Here is a 21603-nt window from a genome sequence, read left to right as displayed (position 1 = left end):
ATCATAACTTTTATTGTATATAAAAAACCACTTGTTGCTTTGCGTATTAATCAGCATGAAGAAATAAGCACTTCTTTGTCCAAATTAGTTGTGTTTATCCAGGCTTTTAATTCTGTCTCATTAACAAGGTCACCATTTCAAATATAGGTAATGGATTGACTCCTAGAGGTGAAATAGTAAAAGGCTTTCAAGATCTTTTGTAGACAATCCCTGGCCCAAAAGTCTGTTCCAGCAATTGCCTGGGTCAGGCTCCAGTCTCACTATGTCTCTCTCCATGGAGAGGTCTAAACTTTTTCCACTACACCACCATAAGAATGTGAATCCTGAAACCTATAAGGTAAACTGACATGAAAGAGTCAGCACAGTGGTCAGACACATGAACCAATACCACCATAGCTTTGAGAAGCGACCCCAAAGATAATGTAAGATGATAGGTACCACACTTGTGGGGTAGAAAGGACTTAGAAAATGTCAGGGAAGCTGAGATGTAGACACACACAGACTGGCCCTCTTCAGTGAACGGTCCAGCACAAAAAGGAGGATTTCAAGTAGAAGGTCTTTTCTCTCCTTCCAGACTCCCAACTTTGCTCAAAACACAGTAGAGCCATCTGTACATCATTAGGAGAGGAATGGGACTTTCTAAAACATGTAAATATTTATTAAATACACACTAATTACTGCTCATCCACTACTCTTACAGTTTATCTACAAGTCCCTTTCTAAGGGACAGTTTATCTTCTAAGTCCCTTTCTAAGGTAGGACACTTGAGAGTCTAACCCCCATTGCAGAATGTCAAACTGGGAAGGAGGGGAGTTTGTTCCTTTCAAATTCATCAAATATATTTCAAAGATTTTATTTATTTATTGGAGAGAGAGAGAGAGAACACAAGCTGGTGTGGGGGTGGGGCAGAGGAACAGGGAAAAGCAGACTCCCTGCTCAACAGGGAGCCAGACTTGGGGCTGATCCTGGCACTCCAAAATCATGACCTGAATCCGAGGCAGATGCTTAACTGACTAAGCCACCCAGTCCCCCTATGCAAATATATTTCAAAATACACTTAATAAATTAAGTCCCCCTCCCAAAAAGTTTGCCTCATGATTACTACTAAACATATTATGATCCTTCAGACAAATTATACAAACTCAATAGTACTCTGGTTTGGTTTTGATTTTGTTTTTTGTTAATGCTCCATGAAAGCAAAATGTTTTGCCTGATCTGTTCTCTGCCATATTCTGAATGCCTTCAACAGTGCCTAGTACATACAGGTCCTTGGTAAGCAGTTAATGAATAAATGAGTCAAAGTGTTTTTTTTTTTTATAGCAGTGGACATCAAGCATCACAGTTGTCTGAAAAACAGTAAATGTCAAATCACAGCTTTGTAAGCAGGGGACAGTGTTAATATGCTCTTCTCATTTCAAATTTCTTTTAAAAATAACTTGGTAGTATACACATTTACAAAAAGTCCTCCTAGAAAATGGCTGATCTTCTTCAAAAACCCATAAATGTACATCTTACCCCCACTGCCAATATATGATTGGTTTTAGCATCAAATGCCAGTTTCTAACCTTTAATCCTGCTGTAAAGTGTTGCTTTGAAATGTGTTTCTGGGCCTTCTGCAAATTGTTTTGTGGCTTGCTGACTGCCACAAGATTCTGAGTCCATAAACTTTGCTTTTTGGGGACCATGTCATAGATAACTTATCCAAAAAAGTCTTTATTTTAAGCTCTTGTGGTTGATATGCAATTGTTCTACTGTTCAGCAGTTCATTCTGGGTAATCATTTAATATTAACTGATCATCTGTCACTATAATAAACGTGAAATACGCATTTCTTTTCCTTTTCTTGTCATCAGTTATATTTTTAAAAAGCTTAATATTCAGATAAAACTCGCCTCTTCCCTTTTTTTTCTCTTTCCAAATAAAACCAATCTTGCAAAACCACTAAAATGCAGGAGTTATCAAAGAACCACTGTAACAATCTTGGCTATTTCTACAGGTTGGAACAGTCATTTCATTTTGGGAGCCCTACATACTGTTCAGTAGATTAGAGAGATGAGATAATGCACTAAAGATCTGAAGCGACCTGCTTTTAACTCCTCAAAAGGATAATACATAACTGAGGGCAATGAGTGGGTTGATTGATAGTCGTTAGCCAAAGGGTAAGATAGTTGAACTTCACATAAAACTTCCATTAGTTCAATAGTCCTTTGATGCAGGATTATTCTATGTGCACTTAATAATATGGTAAAATTCATTGTAGAATTCAGATTTGTATATACACAAAAACTAACATACATGTTTACATATAAAGTCATGTTTATGCTCATTGTTCATTGTATGGATTCTAGTTCTCTGAAAAATCAGTTTGGAAAGATCTTTTAAAAAAGCAGTTTACAATTAATGTTTAAACCTACAACATCCAAGAAATGTGTTGTCTTTGCTTTGCCTTAATGCTTATGTTGGATAAAACAACATTCTATCAATGGTATCCTAACTTTGCTCCTCCATCCTCTCCACATCTAGGATTTTGAAATAATAATGAAAAGATTCAATCAGACATTGAGTAACTATTTACTTGGGATGCTATGGAGATTCCACTATTAAGAATTTATCTCAGTGAGGCGCCTGTATGGCTCAGTGGGTTAAAGCCTCTGCCTTTAGCTCAGGTCATGATCTCAGGGTCCTGGGATCAAGCCCCGTATTGGGCGCTCTGCTCAGCAGGGAGACTGCTTCCCTTCCTCTCTCTCTGCCTGCCTCTCTGCCTACTTGTGATCTCTCTCTGTGTCAAACAAATAAAATCTTTAAAAAAAAAATAAAAGAATTTATCTTGGGACACCTGGACAGATTTACAAAATTATATGTTTAACAATGAACATTTCAGTTTTGTTTCAAATGGTGAAAAACTGGAAACAGCCCTATATCTGCTGGCTTGCTTTTAGCTGCAAGTAACAGACTACCTGACTAAGGAGGCTTAAACAATAATAGTTTATTAGCCCCTAAGAATTCCTTAATTCCTTGGGGGTGTGTAGTTTCCAGCATTAATTCAGCAATTTAGGAGTGTCATCAAAGATTGAGAATCTTAATCTTTACATCCTATTATCCTCGGCATGGTCTTATTCTTAGTCTTTACTCCTCATGGTGACCTGAAAGCTCCTGTAGTTCTAGACATCCTACCTCATACTATCACATCCAAAGTCAGAGAGAGTAACAGAAAGTCCAGAAATCAACCCATGCTTATATGGCCAATTAATCTACAACAAAGGAGGCAAGAATATGTCATGGGGAAAAGACAGTCTCTTCAATACATGGCACTGAGAAAAATAGCTACATAAGAAGAAATCAGAGGAGGAGGAGAAGGGGGAAGAGAAAAGAGGAGGGGGAGGAGGAGGAGAAAAGGAACTGGGCCACTTTCTTATGTCATATACAAAAATAAACTCAAAATGGATTAAGGCTTTAAATGTGAAACCTGAAACCACAAAATACCTAAAAGAAAACATAGGCAGTAATCTCTTGGACACTGGCTTTAGCAACATGTTATAGATACATGTCCTCTGGCAAATACAAAAGCGAAAACAAATTAATGGGACTATACCAAAATAAAAAGCTTTTGCATAGTAAAGGAAACCATCAACAAAATGAAAAAAAAAGACAACCTACTGAATGAGAGAAGATATTTGCAAATGATTTATCCAATAAGGGGTTAATATACAAAATATATAAAGAACTCATATAACTCAACACCAAAAAACAACCTGATTAAAATGGTCAGAAGACTTGTATAAACATTTTTCAAAAAAAGATACACAAATGGCCAACAGATACAAGCAAAGATGCTCAACACCATTAATGATCAGGGAAATACAAGTCCCAACAAGAAGCTATCACCTCATACCAGTCAGAATGGCTACTCGTATCAAAAGGATAAGAAATAACAAGTGTTGGCAGGCATGTGGAGAAGAGAGCAGCCTCATGTACTCTTGGTGGGAATGCAAATTGGTGCAGCCACTATGGAAAACAGTATGGAGGCTCCTCAAAAAATTTAAAATAGAAATACTTTATGATCCAGTAATTACACCATTGGGTATTTACCCAAAGAAAACAAAACATTAATTCAGAAAGATATATGCACCCCTATGTTCGCTGCAGCATACAGACAGTAGCCAAGACATGGAAGGAACCCAAGTGCCCATTGACAGGTGAATAAAAAGATGCGTGTGTGTGTGTGCAATGAAATACTACTCAGCCATAGAAAAAGAGTAAGAGCTTGCCATTTGCAACAGCATGGATGGACCTAGAGGGTATTAAGTGAAAGAAGTCAGGCAGAGAAAGACAAGTACCGTGACTTCACTTACATGTGGAATCTCAAAAAACAAACAAAAACAGAAACAGAGTCATAAATGCAGAGAACAAAATTAACGGTTGCCGGAGGAGAGACGGTAGAATGAGAGAATGTATATGTGTGAAACAGGTGAAGAGGATTAAGAGGTACACACTTGCAATTAAAAAGTCAGTCAGTCACAGAGATGAAAAGTACAGCACAGAGAATAGTTATTAATATTGTATGGTGAAAGATGGCAACTACATTTAATATGGTAAGCACTGAATGATGTATCAGGAATCACTATGTTGCACACCTGAAACTAATATAACCTTGTATTTCAACTATTTCAATAATTTTTTTTTTTAAGTCAACAAGAGGAAGTTTCTCTAAGGAAGAAAACCTATTCCAGAAATTTTACTTAGCCTCTTTGACCAGTTTTGGGCCTTGTGCCCTATGCCTTAGCTGAGAGACTAAGAAACTGAGTAACTGGCATTTTCAGCCTCTATTATGGGAGGCAGTATTTGCTAAGGAGGAGGAAAGAGAGGCTATTGAACTGGTAACCAGTTGGGTCTGCCAGAAACCTCAATGTCTCAAAATAGAATATCCATCTAGTATAATCCTGTGCTGCTAATGTAAATGATAATATGGGTAAAAGGTACATTATATGAGAGGGGGAAAAAAGGCACAAAAAGTTTGATATACAAACTTTTGATTTGATACACAAAGTTTATATTATAAAGTTTGATACACAAAGAATATACACCAAATTTTAACTATGGTTATCTCTTTGGGGACAGGATTAGAGAGGTATTTTTACCTTCTTTGTATTTTTGTATTATCTACTATTTTTAATTAACAAATTGTTTTTATAGTAAGTGACTGTTTTCAGTTTTTAAAAATGATATAATTTAAAGAGAAACATTACATCCTATGAAAATATTAATATTCTTTGGCTCAGGTTGGAAGAAGAAAACTGAGCAGTCAAAAAATGAACAAGACATTTTAATCCAAATTTACTTTGCATTACTGTCATAAAGAAGGGGGGAAAAAGAGAAAGAGAGAGACAAAACAGAAATCAAGCAAAACGGTCACTGGAGGACTTTAAACTGGAAAAATAAAAATGTTTTGTTAAGAGATGATGATACAACCAAAAGCATTAAAGAAAGGGCTGTTGCAACTTAATATACTAGAGGTATTGCTCTACGGATTTCTTCACTTATGAGAATGCCTTTCACTCTTGCCAAGATCAGCTTTATGCTGGCCACAAAAATTAAAATAGTCTAAGGGAAGAAGGAAAATATTCTTATTTTGGAGAAAGTAATTCACAGTTTTAACAGCATGATGATATCTGCCAATATTTTCATGTTTGGTTAAAACAAATGGCTAACAATTTTCTTGATTCTTTGAACCTTTCAAATTATTTAATCATATAAATTTTATGTATAAATACTTCTCACTGCAAGAACTTCAAACCACCAAGAATAAAAGTCAAAATGAAATTCCCGTTTCATTGCCTCCAATAATCCTTGCCTTTTTTTTTTTTCCTCTCCAAAGAGATAACCACTGTTAAATTTGGGATTTATATCTTCAGCTATTTTCTATATATTCAGTTTTTTTAAAACCTCAATTAAACCATGCTAATACATATTATTATGTCAGGAGTTTTTAAAAACATAATATGTCTCGTGTATATGTCTACGTTATTATATTAGGTCTCAAATTTTTTTTAAATCAACTAACCAAACTATTTAAACAGTTTTCTTTTGATGGACATTTTGATTATCCCCAGTACTTTGTTTTTATTTAAAAAAACTGCTGCATTGAACATTTTGTACACCCAATTTTGTTTCTGTTCATAGTATCAATTCTGTTCATAGTATCAACTCATAGAAGTAAAATTGCTAACTTTAAACATATATATATTTTAAATTTGAAGATAATGACACACTGCCCTCCAAAAAGTCTGTACCAATTTCACACTCTCACCAGTGGGGTTTGAAAATGCCTATTCTTTCTCATTTTCAGCAGCACTTAACATCAACATATGTAGGATAATATCATTGTTGCTTATATAAATTCATATTTCTGTGAGTAATAGGTTAAATTTCTCTACATGTTTACTGAGATAAACACATACTAATAACAATACCTTGGATTTATATTGGGTTATTATTTCCTGAGAACACATGGGTTGATCCCTAATTATATTAGCCATGTTCATCTTTACTTTATAGAAATATGCTCTCTCATGTATTTTATATTTTTTAATTATAAAAAAAAAATTTGGGGGGTGCCCAGGTGGCTCAATGGGTTAAAAACTCTGCCTTCAGCTCAGGTCATGATCCCAGGGTCTGGGATAGAGCCCCACATCGGGCTCTTTGATCGGCGGGGAGCCTGCTTCCCCTCTCTGCCTGCCACTCTGCCTACTTGTGATCTCTCTCTCTATGTCAAATAAATAAATAAATAAATAAATAAAATCTTAAAAAAAAATTGTATATTAATGGTAGTAAATTTTGAAGTGCAGAAGCATAAAGAGTAAGGGAAAAATAACCTATAACCCTACCACCTTTAGACAACAGATTACTTTTTCATATTCTATGATATACAATTGCATATGTATATAACATGTATATGTAGTATATAAAATAACTACCTTATATGTATATCTGGAGAGAAGACATTTGTTTTTAAAATTGAGATCGTACTGTATATATTTCAAATTCTTTGTTTTCTATATTATAAATACTATATGATGTTTTTATATTAATTAGTCTTCAAATTATGGCTGTCATGTGGTATCACAAATTTAGGAGCCAGGCCTTTATTTTATATTGAACTTATAAATTATTTAATTATTTTTAAATTTAAAATAAGAACTGCTAAATATCCTTATAGGTAAAATTTTATATTCCTCCCCATTTCTCTCATATAAATTATGATAAGAGAAATTGTTGGCTAGGGTATAAACAAAAATTTTTAAGTATGGGGATTTCTATTTATACTTTAAACTATGTGTATATGTATCCATGTTTTAATAATTATTACTCCCACTAGTGATGTTTTAGAGTGCTCATATTTATATATCCGTGAAATAATAGGTATAAAACATGGTTTAATCTTTTATAATTTATCAGATCAAAACTGTTGTTTAATTGGCATTCCTATAACTACAACTGAATTTGGACATTTTATCATATGTGTTAGAGCTTAATCATTTGTATTTATTCTTCACTGAATTCCCTAAAATATTCTCTGTCCACTTTTCAATTCAGTTGCCTACATTTGCATACTGATTTATAAAATCTTTATAAAGAGTGATATTTATCTCTGGTTTCTTTTATTTTTTGACATTTACTTCTTTAATAAATCTGCCATACATATAATGTACAGATTTAACTTAAGCAAACCATGTGACAATATAACTGGAAAACAAATATTGAAAAAAATGACCTACTTTAGAAATTTTGAAATATAAATGAGCAATATGCATTCCATTGTGGCATTTTCAAATTATTAGAAATGACCATCAATAGCCAAAATTATAAAAAAAATTCCTTTTTGAATGTCCCAGAATCAAGTTACATTAGTATTAGGAAGCTCTGTAAGAAAGTTTTCAGTATATTAATGAAATATATGAGTATATATTCTTTTAAGCCTGAAGTTTAAGTTCCAGAGTAAGAATATTCAAATGATGCTTTTTTGGACTTCAACAAGATAGTTAAGTATTCTGTGCTTCCTTTTCCTCAATTATAGTAATAGAGATGAGTAATAATGCTACCTATCTTATAGGGTTTTAAAAATAATTAAATTATGTATTTATGTAAAGCACTTAGCATTATGCTAAGTCAGAATAAAACTGTTACTCCATAGGATCATAATAATAACTACTTTAGAATTATTTTTAAAACTTAAAAATGAATTTCTCTATCATTAAATATTGTAACAAACAAAAAGCAGTTTTACATAGCCTAGCTTCTTTGGGAAACTCCTTTAAGTCAGTTTATGTTTGATGAAAGCCTGCAGTGTATTGGTCTTTGGAGAAAACCCGAGTTATCTTTGAAGTGTTGGTGACTCAGATTGATGTGTTTCTTCCTCTTTGGTGTTCATTCTTAGCCCTTGGACAATTGAAACAGAAAAGACATGGCCTGAGGGCATTCTTTTCCACAATGGTGCTTCCATGGATTTGACCCAGGCCGTGCATATGGCTCCCAGTAGGTGGATTTTATTTAAATGAATGAGATTGTTCTATGTTTAATTCATGACGCAAGAATTTAAAAGCACATTGATAGGGTAGATCAAAACATAAGGAGGACCATATTTCTATAAACTGAAGATTGCCCCTTAGAAAGTTGATACACAAAATACCAAAATGCATAATTAAAAAAATCCTCATATTTAGAGCTGTACACAAATACCAAAGGTTAATGAACTGCTTTTGAATTTCCACCACTACTTTGTAAGTTTCGTTTCTGTTCATAACTGACAAGGCTTCACGCACAATTTAAAATCATGTTTTCAGAAGAAAAAGAGGATGGAAGCATCATGCTTGAGAATCTGGCAGCCTACCTAGACTTTAAAGTGCTCTGCTTCCCCAGTCCATTACATGGAAGAAGGTAGTTAGCTTGAAGAGAGGAAAGAAAACACAACATGAAAGTCTTCTCAAAAAACACATCTGAGAAAGCTCAAATGAGTGAATAATAGAAAACAGCCAACAGTCAGAGGCTTGGGGTTGATCACTTGGTTTGTTTTTCTTTCCTCTCCCTCCTACTGCCTGTCTTTTGGTCAGTTCTTTGCTCCTTGGCACCTCTAAGAGAGGGGGTGTGTGTGTAGGGTCAGACAGGGGAAGGGAGAGGATCATCAGTCAATTTTGTATCTTACTAGTCACTTAGAGAAAGGTTACATTAAAACAGAAGACAATGAGGATTAGGGATTATCTGTGACTTTCAAAGACCATTGTTCCTCCATTATTATGAAAACTCAACAGTGGGCGCAGACTGACTCTATTTTTTTCATGCACATGGGGAATGTGAATTCAGTAAGCATTCCCATATAGTCCAGAATTCACAACTCTGGAAGTAAAGTAACGTACAGAAATACTATTCTCTTAAAAACAACAACAACAAAAAACCCAGCAATGGGTCAGACACAATTAGGGAAAGCCGAAGTCTAGCTGTTTTCAGGATTTATCCAACATTAGTAACATTGTGGTTTTGGAATGACCATATAAAATGTGCGTTCAGAGGTGATTTTCCATTTAATGCACTAACTTCTAAAAGTTTGCTATGTTATCCATATGTTTCTAGTTTGTGTACATTGAATATTTCAAAACTGCCATTTTGTAAGAGCTATTTGATGTTCAAGAAGGCTTTTTTGTTGTTGTTAGAAAGCAGAAATCATGATTTGTAGAGGGAACTTTTACAAGTTTGAAAAGATTGCTTTTGGGGTTTTGCTTCACTTCCTTCCCCTTGATGTCTTTTAGAGAAAAAAACGTATTCCTCTCTCTGATACTGAAAAGATTCTTCATGCTCAAAATAGAGAAACAGAGCAGGAGATAGGGTTGGGAGGTGAGGGCTCTGCTGTCTTTATGAACTGCTACTGTTCAAAATCAACCCATCCAACTCCTTTAAAGCACTGCTTCAGCAATGAAAGATGTTTAAATAGTGATAATGGATTGCAAATAAAGGGACTCTTATCTTTGGAATTTTGAAGTAGACACCAGGAAGCAGTGCAAATTTAGTTTAAGGCTTACCCCCAAAGCTGAACTTTCATCTTTTATAAGTCAGTCTGTGCTTATGTGTTTCAGGAATATATAACAGAGCTTTAGAAGCCTGGTTAATCACATATAAAAATAAAACTTACAGCATTTTCTATAAAAACAAGGACTTTGAAGTAATGATGATGATGATGATGATGATTTTTATTTTTATTTTTCCCAGAAGCTCAGTGTCAGGTAAATGAGGGAAAGAGGTGAGAGGAACACATACATGGGTCATGGATCGCAGAATGATAAATCTTACTCCATCCATTAATTCCTTCATCCACTCACTCATGTTTGTCATGATGAGCACTGGGTGATGTATGAAACTGTTAAATCACTGTACTGTATACCTGAAAGTAATATAACAGTGTATGTTAACTATACTACAATTAAAATATACATACATACATATATATGGTAAAAATAAATAAATAAATAGCCCCACATTTTCCTGTAGCTAAACCAGTGGCCCAAAGCCAATTCTTTCATCTCTGATTGATATAACATTTCACCCTTCCATCAATCAATCAATCAATAAATCACTCTTTTATGGAGTTCTCAATATTTTTCACAAGTCAGATTTTGTTACCGCTGCTCATCTGCTCAACTTGGATTCCCAGGACACAGCATCCCACCAGCTTTGCCAATGGGACTCTGACCTGTTGGTTCTGGACACCACCCTTCAGGCTCCTTGGTCCCCCAACCTGGCTCAGAGACTCTGTCCTGCCCTGCTAAGCCCTTTCTGTTCTAGTCTACACTCAGCTCAGTGCTGCACGGACAGCAATCTGGCTTTCTCCTTCCTAGAAATGGGTTTCCTCCATCAAAAGTTTCTGATACTCTCAGTGCCCTACTTTTACTCTTTCATGGGCAAACTCTCTTAACATATAACCAGGGCCAATGAGATTGTATTTCTTCCTTCTAATTTTTCAACCAGGGTCATTTTTCATACCAGAGATGCCTTCTTTTGAAGACCTATTGTCCATTTCCCTTAACACCCTATTTATTTACTTCTAAACTTTCAGAACCCTCACTCATAATTGTAGTATTTATTTTTACCTTTTTTGCTGTCTAAATAGACTTTGGGCCTCATGAAAAGTGGGAACATACTGATTGTATTTACTTTTGGATCCTCTGCATTTTGCATAGTTCCTGGCATGCAATAACTGTTAAATATATATGTGCTAAATAAATTCATTTGTTCATTCACCCATCCAACCATGTATCCATCCATCCATCCATCCAAGAATTATTGAGCCAAATGTTGTGCTAGGTAAGAGAGAAGTTATGACAGACCCAGGGGAAAATAATTAGGGCCAAGTGGGCCTCTTGATGTCCTTCAAATCACACTTCACTGGCAGCAGCTTACACCACTTGTGCAGGCTAGCCCTGGATAAAGGTTAGAGGGGTGAAGCATGAGCAAGGACAGAACTCACAAATCATTGGCTCCTGACACTTGAACAACTCTGAAATCCTTTAAAACTGTTACCTCCAATTTCAAGGCTCTAGTACTCACCCTGCTAAGAAGTCTTTTGACACTCTAACCCTGTAACTTCTTCCCCCCTCGATTCAGAGCAATTGGCAGATCTTGGGATTGATGGTCTAGAAACTGGGGAGAAAGTCCTCAGGTCAGTGTCCTAAGGCTCTGGAATTACCTCCCACCCAAGCTCTACTTTCTTCTACACAGGGCACCATGCCAAAAGAGCCCCCTTTCCTACTGCAGTCCATCAGTGACAGATGAATACCCAAAACTTCACTGTTTTCCAGGCTTGTCTTTCCCTCTTTCTGCAACTGGGCTATAACTGCTTTAATAGCTGGAAAGTGTCCTGTCTAAAAATCTAAGTGCTAATTTCAACCTTAGGACAAGCTAGAAAAAGAAACTATAAAAAAGAGAGAGATTAAATTAACATCTTCTCATGCTATGTTACTTATACACAACAGTGGCTTTCAGGTTATGTACCAGAATATCAAATGATTTGACACAGTGAAAAATATAAAATGTGCTAGTTTCCCCTGCTAGTACAATTAAATATATTCAGCATAAAATAAGTTTAATTGTTACATATTAACCAAGGTGATACCTTATTTTTTAAATGAAACTTTAGCTATAATTCTCAGAAACTATGTCAGTTATCATTTATCTCTTATAAAGTATTACTAAGCTTTTCAGCTTCATAAAATGTTATGTAGCTGTTTGTACCAATTAATTCTCATTTTAATTTTTTGTACCCCTATACAACTATTCTCATTTTAGACATACAATGAGAGAAACAAAACTGTTTTAATAGATTTGAATGAAATTACAGAATATAAATTTGGTAAACAAGGCTTAAGACCCCCAAATCCTGAAGTCTTGATTCAACTACTCACCAAATATGTAAAGATCTTTTTTATAGCATGCATAATGCAACAAAACTCATATAATTCTACCATTTGTTTTTGCCCAAAGAGAAAGTGTCTAGATATGTCAGTGGTGAAAAAGAAAGGAGGCTAATCTATAGGTTTCAATCTTTAAAAAATGGTTCATTGTTGGAGTTTGATTCTTATGTTGTCTCCAAGTTATTTCAAGTGCTGCTGTGTGATTTTCAAAAGTCATAAAAAACAATTAAATATAAGTCATATTAATATTTTAAAAAGCATTGTTTGGTATGCATTTATTCTAAATTCAACAAGAATTTCTTTAGCTTCTTAGGTATTATCTCACCTAAATATTATTCAATTAAAGTGATAGGTTTTTAAAAAATATGTACCACATATATTCAGTACAAAAAATATAAAACTATGTAAAGTATAAAGTACATAAAAATATAAAACAGATGAAAATGAAAAACTATGTAAAAATTTGAATGCAGATATGCAAGTGAAAGAAAAAGTATAGTTAAGATTTGAACAATCTTTTTTTTTTTAATTTTTTTTTTTTTTTTTTTTTGAGAGAGAGACACAGTGAGAGAGCATGAGAGGGGAGGACAGAGGGAGAGGCAGACTCCCCATAGAGCTGGGAGCCTGATGTGGGACTCGATCCCAGGACTCCAGGATCATGACCTGAGCCAAAGGCAGTCGCTTAAACAACTGAGCCACCCAGGCGCCCCGAGATTTGAACAATCTTTTGAATGAAAATCAAAGCACAATGGAATCAGCAAGTGGATTCCTACTGAATAATAAAGAAATATATACCAATTTATATATGTTATCATGCTTTTTTTTTTGTTATGATGCTTTTAATGTCTGTTTTAAAATAATCTAACTCAAATTGGTAAAAGCAATTAGGAAATACATCAGCTCAGATGATTCAAAGTTCAAAGCCAAGACCAACTTCAATATTACTAGATACAACTACTTGGATATGTAATCAAGATCCCATAATCATTTTCTCTCTTCTTTCTCACATTTACAGTTAGACTTCATCCTAAAGCTAGTTTTCCTTGGTCGTCTGGTGGTGAGAGTCACTAGAGAGAACTACATGCTTCCTCGTATATGTTAGATCAGAAATTCCCCACCTTGACATTACAGAGACCAAAATCATTTTGGGCCAAATAATTCTTGTGCTGTCCTGTTTCCCCTAGAGTGTTTAGCATCATCCTTGGCCTCTGCTCACTAGATGCCAGTAGTATTCCCCAAGCTGTAACAATCGACAATGTCTCCAGACATGGTCAAACATCCCTTGAGAGGCAAAATCGCCCACAGTTAAGAACCACTGCTATAGGGAAAGGCTCTCTAGGTGATTATGGGGGAAATTTTTCCAGAAGCCCTTGGGAAACATTGTCTCAGACTAAACTGACATAAATTACATGGCCATATCTAAGCCAATCATGAAGATTAGGAAAATTTTCATTAGAATTATATCTCAGAAAAAGCTGGGGGAAAGGGTGAAAAAAAGAAATACTCTCATGGGGACTAATTGGGTCAAATTCATAGTAACAGAAAAGAAGTCAGTTTCCCTGCAATCCTGGGGGCTATATAAGGGAAGATGGATTCCTAAACAAAACCAGAATTCCATTAGTGAGAAATAAAGGATTCAGAGTAGGCAATCAACAACATTCACAAAACAGTTTCTCAGAACAAACAATACTGACTCTGATATGTACATTAAAAGAAATCATTCAGGTAGATCTTCATAGACAAAATACTGAGAATTGTGGTTAAAACATTTATTTAAATCTTTATTTAAATGCTAGGCCACTAGGCACAAGTGATAAGGTGATAAACAAGATGGATTTCCTGCCTCCATGACACTTAATGGAAGACACACTTAAGAGAGGTCATTACAAAAATTATGTAAGTATTGCCATCAGATACGATGAGATTATTACCCACACTTCCTAAGAAAGAATGGCGGCCTTTCTAAGGTTTGCCTGCCTTATTCACTCTACTCCCAGTGGATGGGAAATTGGATGGCTCATAGCAGATTCTTATAAATATTTATTGAATTAATGAATAAATAGATGCCAAAATGTTAAGATCCTACTCTGCATCAGGCACTGTTCTAAGTTTTATGGATAAAGCAGTGAACAAATTAGTGAAAAGTAAGAGACAACAATCAGATAAATAGATGTGGCCAATGTGTAAAACCAGTGTGGCCTGTGCCGTAACTAAGAATATAAGTATTTTTCTGTTTCACTCCTTCTTCTTTATGTAATGGAAGAAGGAAAGTTCAGCCAGCCTGGATGACGCAGCATATGACCCTTCCATTTACTCAGGTAATTCAGCCTATGGTGACTTTAAGCTGTGAATAGAGTTTTAACCCAAGCATAGCGGGATCAGTTTAAGGTAATTACTGAAACTTGAAATTTGACTTAGCATGAACTCTTCTCCGCTGCCTCCCTCAGAACAACTTCAGGCTGGAAGGCAAAGTCCTGATTCCTCTGCTTTCCCTACCTCCCGTCCTGTGATTCTTTGTAGCTATCTTGTCCCTGACTCAGGTAAAAGTAAAAACTAACAAAGATGAATGTCTGTGGAACACTGTTGGGACTAGAGTGAAGTGAGTGAGGTATTTGCCTCAGATGCAAAATTAAAACAAAAACACAGGAAGCAAGATAAATAACATTTAGTGAGTAATAAATATTAATTATAGCAGTGTTATTAAATATTATGCTAATATTAATGTGAAATTATTTTAACAAAATATTTTTATGTTTTTATTTTTATTGTTTTTAAAGATTTTATTTACTTGAAAGAGAGAGTATGAGAGGGGAGAGTAGGAGAGAGAGAGTATCAGAGGGAGAAGCAGACTCCCCACTGAGCAGGGAGCCCGATGCAGGACTTGATCCTGGGACTCCAGGATCATGACCTGAGCTGAAGGCAGTTGCTTAATCAACTGAGCCACCCAGGCACCCAACAAAATATTTTTAAATCAAAAATAATTTTTAAAAATCAATGATGAACAAAGTATCATCAACAAAGAAAAAATTTTAAATAAAGATAGTATTGGTGATAGTGCCTTGGTGAACCATGCTGGAGCCTATGGAAAAAAGAAAATTATTAGTAATGTTCAGTCAGGGCAGTGAGTCTTGTGAAAGATGGATAAATTTTAGGTGTATCTTGTATGTAGAATAGTGGTGATTGGGGATTAACTAGATGTGGTGAGATATATAGTGACTCCAATTTTTGGGAAAGGAATGCAGAAGGATAAGCAGGTTTGGTAGTGAAAGTTAATTCAGAAAAAAAAAAAAATAATAGTCAAGTTGAAATTATAGGACCTGAAAATGTTCCATCTGATCAGGATGCCCAAAACAGCCTTGATACATGGGTATAGGGCTTATGATAATATCCTTAAAAGCATTAATTGCTCTGTCGGGAACCCTCAATAGACTCTAAAGGGAGAATAGTCAATAGGGTCAATTCTTCAGGATCTGGTGGGAAGAAGTAAGGGAGGCCCCAAAACAATGGAATCCAATTACAAAGCTTCTGGGAGTCCACTTTGATTCAGACTAAAAAGCAGATTAAAATTCAGATTAAAAAACAGACTAGGTAAAGAAATGAATGGACTACATGTCTTTACAATTATTTCCCATTCAGACTGTTTCATTCAAGCAACCCTTTGACCAAAATTAAACAGGAGATAGGTTGAGGTTATCACCTTTGGAACAGGGTGAGAGTTCAGGCATTTGCGTTGCAGATTACAGGCAGAGAGAAAAATCAAATGACTAGACAGTTTTTGTTTTTGGTTTCTTTTTTTAAACGTTACCGGAGTCTAACTAAACTTCTTGCCAAGGCTCTCATATGAATAGATAGTGAGGTAGCTATGGCTGTGATACATTTCGTTGCAAAATTTTTAAACAAGTGAGAGAGTTTTCTCTCTCATGACTAAAGAAAAATCGCAATTCTCTTAACAACAAAATACCTGGTTATAGACAATGATGAAAGCAGCGCACCCTTAAGAGAGTTAGTTGCAATATGTCGTAAAGTACTAAATGGATTTACTAAATATACAGACAAGATATGTGATAGTAAATTAAATTTATTGGAAATAGTGTAAAGAATTCTGTTTTACAGAAATCGATCTTAAGCCATTCTATCTGACAACTGTTAGGTAACAGAAGCTCTAATTGATGATAAATTAATAACAAAAATTCATGCATAAATCATGAATCAGGGCATATCAGGGAGGAGACACACATTTTAAAAGTGATAAAATCAACATCTTAAAACATCAATCAGTTTCAGAAATTATTTGTAGTTTGATTTTTCCTTTGCAATTTTTATAGATTATATAAATTAATGTATAAATGATCACAAATTTACTTGAGATGCAATATGATATCACTGTATCACAAATAATTAATAATTATATCAAAAGCTAATCTTCATCATGGCTTGTTTAAAGTCTCATAACTGGGAAGATGTGACTAACAACTTTTAATTATTTTCTTTATACCTCTAGGGGTATAAACTCTCAATATAATTAAAAGTCAAATAAAACCTCTTTCAATATTTTTATTGGCCCTATTAGCATTTGGTGTTGAACTACAGATTTTAATTACCATACACATTAATTAATGAACCACAGAGATGAATTCGCAGATGAATTATTTCTTTGGAAAGTTACTGTTTTGCTTAGTGTCAAGTACCTGCATTAAAGGTAATTTTCCAAAAGAACTGTTAGCTTTTTTAAACAATTTCCTTTGTTAATCTCTTTGTCAAATCTTTTTTAGATTGTCTTTTCAATATTTAAATATTTTCAGGCTGTGAATAATAAGCGATATGTGAGGCACTTTGAACTGACTCTTAGTGATTCAAAAGCAATTTATTTCCCAATAATACATAAAATATATATTGGAAGGGCAGTTTTAGAATGGAAAATTTTCAACTCATAAATCCATATAACTAAGATGAAGTACTGATTATCACAAGATTATAGCAAACCTCTGAACTTGAAAAATCTAACACAATCATGTAAAATTTATGGAAAAGTATTAGCATTTAGGTAATCCTTCAACCCAAACATCAACATTCTCTTCAAAAGGAGAATGTTCTAGAAACCCCCTTTTTGTGAGTAGGAAATGAAAACCAAAATCCACACTGACTTAGATATTCTGGCCAGTAAAGTAAGATGTAAAACAGAAATAAGAAGTAGAACTCTTGAATGGGGTAAGATAAAGTTACTGTCTGCAAACTGTTCAGAAATTCATTCATTCATACTGACTGTTTCAGGCACTGTTCAAGCTGATGGAAATACAATGATAAATTTGACAGATAAGGACTAAGAATCCTCTTGTCTTTAAGCTTCTCTATTCTGTGATTCACTATTAGTTCTCCACTAAGTGCCGTACTGCTCTATGAGACCTCTGTATGAATAAAGATAGCAGAGACCAGAAATAATAGGGGCATAAACAACAAAGGATGTTATTTCTTTTGCACGTAGAAGTCCAGACACAGCTGCGTAGATCACTAAAGGAAGCTCTGCTCAACAAGGTCTTAAGAATCCAGACTGTTTACAGTTTTCTGCCCCATCATTCTTTTTAAATAACCCTCTTTTTTCATGGTCTTAGAGCTCTAGCTATCACATATAAATTTCAAAGAAGATAGAGAAGGAAGGGAAGAAAAAACAGAAAGCACAAGTCTAAAGTCTTAAAAAACTATTCCCAGAAGCTGCTACATCATGTTTCTTACTAGCTTCCCATTCATCAGAATTTAGCTACAGAGCTTGTTTTGTCTGAAAAAGAGACTGAAAAATATAAACTTTTCTTTGTTTTGTATTTCTTATAGGACAGCTAGGAATCCAGCAAAAAAAGAAAAAAAAATGAAGATTGTAATTCAGAGAAAGTGGGTTACTGGGGTAGATAATTAGCAGTCTCATTCACATAAAGCAACCATAAGAGCATCTTAACATTGACCTCTGAGGTGGCATACAATGCTTCCCACCCCAAGTGCCCATCTGACCACTAAATTGCAAAGGAAGTATAATTCAACTGCAAATACAAACTTAAATCTTAGAAAGTTTTTGGCTACCTTATTTGCTAATGGAAGAGAAGTCTATGACTAGCTACTGGATATGAGAGGAGATTTGAAGAAAGTAAAAGGTATGATGGTCATTTTCCACAGAGCTGCCATTCTTTATATTTTATCAAACTGGTTACAGTTCATATTATAAACATCTTTGAACACCCTAAGGAGATAATCATAGAATACAGGCCTAAAATATACTGCTTCTAACCTCTGAGTGGTTGCTAAACTACATGGTTGTCAAATCTAGTTTTCACTGCCTTGATAAGGAATGTAGTTGCACCATTGCAAACTAGCATAATTTAAAGACATACTACAAAAGCAGCAGTACTAAAATTAGTTGCTTGTGTGTGATACTGTTTACCATGATTATATGGTAAAATATACATTGACATGTCCTACAGGAGGGGTTATGTCTAAGTGAAAGGGTTTTCTCAGAGTCTAAAACTTTAGAACAAGACTATTCATTTTGAATGATATGCAGTGAAAGAACCCAATAACTTCTAACACTATCTAGGCTTGGGTGTAGAGTCAACTAAGATTTCTTTTAGTGACATTCCAGTCTAAGTGAAAACCATTGATTATTTTATAAAATGAACTTGAAACCTTTCAAAGACCATACTCAAATTTCCCATCATAGAGTTTTGTATATCAGATCAAGTGTGTGAGTTTATTAAGGTATTTTCCATTGCCAGAAAAGGTTTACTTTACCCATTAAAACCCCACTCAAATGGGTATCAAATATCCTGTGTGTCCTGTTACATGATATAATTTAAGTCTGAAAATGTCCATGCTTTGCTTTAAACCAGAAAGTTAAAAACTTTCTCAATAGATGAAATAGAGTATATCACTGATAAAGTGAAGGTGATCCAGTAAAGGGTCATGACTTAGCCCTTTCTAGATAATGGGGAGAAAAAGCAAAAAAAAAAAAAAAAAAAAAAAAAAAAGCCAAAAACAAAACAAAAAAACCCCAAAAAACAAAAAAAAAAAACCCTTGTCTTCTCCTATATTATGTAGCATCAATAATCTAGCTTATTTTAATTTTAACACATCAAATCTCTTTAGAAATTTAAAGCCAACCCGTCCACATACACAGTACTGAGTAGCCATGGTGGGTTCTCCGTTCAATGTAATTATTAGAGTTATTTAACAATTGTGTGCAACAGTGTACTAAGCACTGAGGGAGACATAAATGAATAAGATGTAATCCCTATTTTTAAAGAGCTAACAGTTCAGGACAGGAAGGAGTACAACTAGAAAATACAACAATTCTGACTCAAAATCCCTATAACTAATGCGACAATAAAAAGCTAAATGAGGAAAGATCACATTTTAAAATAAGTAAAAAAGCTCGTAAGATGAAGGCAGCATTTGAAAAAATATCTTCAATGGTAGGTAGACACAGGAAGAAGGGCTTTAGGGGGATTCTGTAAGATGGGGAAAGGAGGGATCTATTTAAGATATAGTAAGTTGTCAGGTTCTTTGCCCATACAGTACGGGAAGGAGCAAAGTGAAGAAAGGATGGACAGGTAAGTTGCTACCATACACATGATGAGGGAGTGAGGAAAATTACTTAACTTATAATCAAGAGGTAGCCATTATAGATTTTTGTGAAGAGGAAGCCATGGCAGATCTGGACTTTGGGGAGAATAATCTAGCATCAGGGTGTCAGGTAGATTGGAAAGAAAGGATTTAGAGGCCATTGTTAAACACATGCTACAACACCAGGAACATCCTGGTTATTCATGCAGAACTGAGACAATTGAGAAAAGGGCAGTATTCACCTTTGCCAAATCTCTTCTCTTTGGAAGTATGGCTTCCAACCTTAGTATTCTAATTCAAGCGTTCTTCAATCTAGAAATCTCTCCAGATCAATTTTTTCCTACCCCCCATCATTTCTGCTCCCAGGAAGAGAATTTAGTATCTGTCCACATATAAATGTTACATTTCCTCAAACATATTGTGAACATCCTCTGCGCAACTGAGATAAAGGGGGCTGCTGGCAGCCAGAGTGTATCTTACCTCATCAAAGAAAAGCTCCAAATCATTCAGGGGAATCAAGTCTGACCAGGAAATATCTGAAGGACATGTTATTTTCTCTGTTCAACAAGATGAGAAAAGTTAGGAGATGGAGCAGATATGGTCTGTGACTATGAATTTGATCAGGTGGTTTCAATCCTAAACTACTTAAACATAAGCTATTTAAACAACAGCAGCATTTTAAATTATATTATTCTATAGTGAGAAGGGAGGGCCTTGGTGGAGTGGGGTGTTGAGAAAGACAGTTTTCCCTAGAATCTTGTAAAAATGATAATTACATCCAGCAAGGTGAATAAAATTGTTCTGTCTCTGCAAAGTGGTATGTAGATGTTTACCTTCTGACCTCAGGTCATTTACTAGCAATTTCAACTTCACAGCATCTTCAAAAGACTGAAACACCACAACACAATTTTCCTTTAAAAAAAAAAAAAAAAAAATATATATATATATATATATATATATATATATATATATATATATTATTTTTAACCAATCTCCACACTCAACAAGGGGCTTGAGCTTAAAACCCTGAGATCAAGAGTTGCATGTTCTACCAAGTAATCCAGCCAGGCACCCGAACACTTCCCTTTTTATGTGAGATGTGAATGAAACAGATACTTGTTTTTAATATAAGAAGGAAGGTTTAGACTTTTTTTTTTTAAGTCAGAGAACATAAAGCAAAATATGCAGCAAGGATTATTAAATCAAATCTGATGGAAAATAGTGATTATTTTATCTTCTCTAGGTAACTCCCTTTCCACAATTTTATCATTTTCCATGACAAGTGTATTTAGTTGACCATAATGTAAGCTTTTCAAACTAAAAGAACTACAGCTGCTTTCTTTAGACAACATCAACAAAATCTGATGAAAGAACTCGAAAAAATGGGCACATGAGTGTCTGTGTTCTCTTGTTTGTGATGATACCAAGTTGCTTAGTAATTACATGACATTCAACTGAATCTGGTATTGGCCTAGGATGAACCAATGGATTTGATGACACAATGAGCTAATCTGGAGTGGCAATTTCCATGCTTCTCTATTTAG

General features: G+C 34.8%; 1 protein-coding gene across 3 annotated transcripts in view; it reads right to left on the bottom strand.

Annotated features, from left to right (window-relative positions):
- The window catches only part of ANGPT1 (angiopoietin 1), a 252183-nt gene that overhangs the window by 150963 nt on the left and 79617 nt on the right, over nucleotides 1–21603 (bottom strand). The window contains exons 1-2 of one of the 3 annotated variants that reach the window (XM_059165781.1): nucleotides 20540–20616; nucleotides 10305–10428 (exon numbers count right to left, since the gene is read on the bottom strand). The exons of the other annotated variants lie outside the window; for them this stretch is intronic. Coding sequence (XP_059021764.1) covers nucleotides 10305–10379 — 75 coding nt within the window. The 5' untranslated portion in view covers nucleotides 10380–10428; nucleotides 20540–20616. Of the gene's footprint in view, nucleotides 1–10304; nucleotides 10429–20539; nucleotides 20617–21603 lie in introns of those variants that run through there. 3 annotated transcript variants of the gene reach the window in all.

This window comes from Mustela lutreola, chromosome 3 (assembly GCF_030435805.1).
Source record: "Mustela lutreola isolate mMusLut2 chromosome 3, mMusLut2.pri, whole genome shotgun sequence".
Classification (NCBI taxonomy): domain Eukaryota; kingdom Metazoa; phylum Chordata; class Mammalia; order Carnivora; family Mustelidae; genus Mustela; species Mustela lutreola.
The sequence above is the reverse complement of the archived record's forward strand: the minus strand, read 5'-3'. Positions and strand labels throughout refer to the sequence as shown.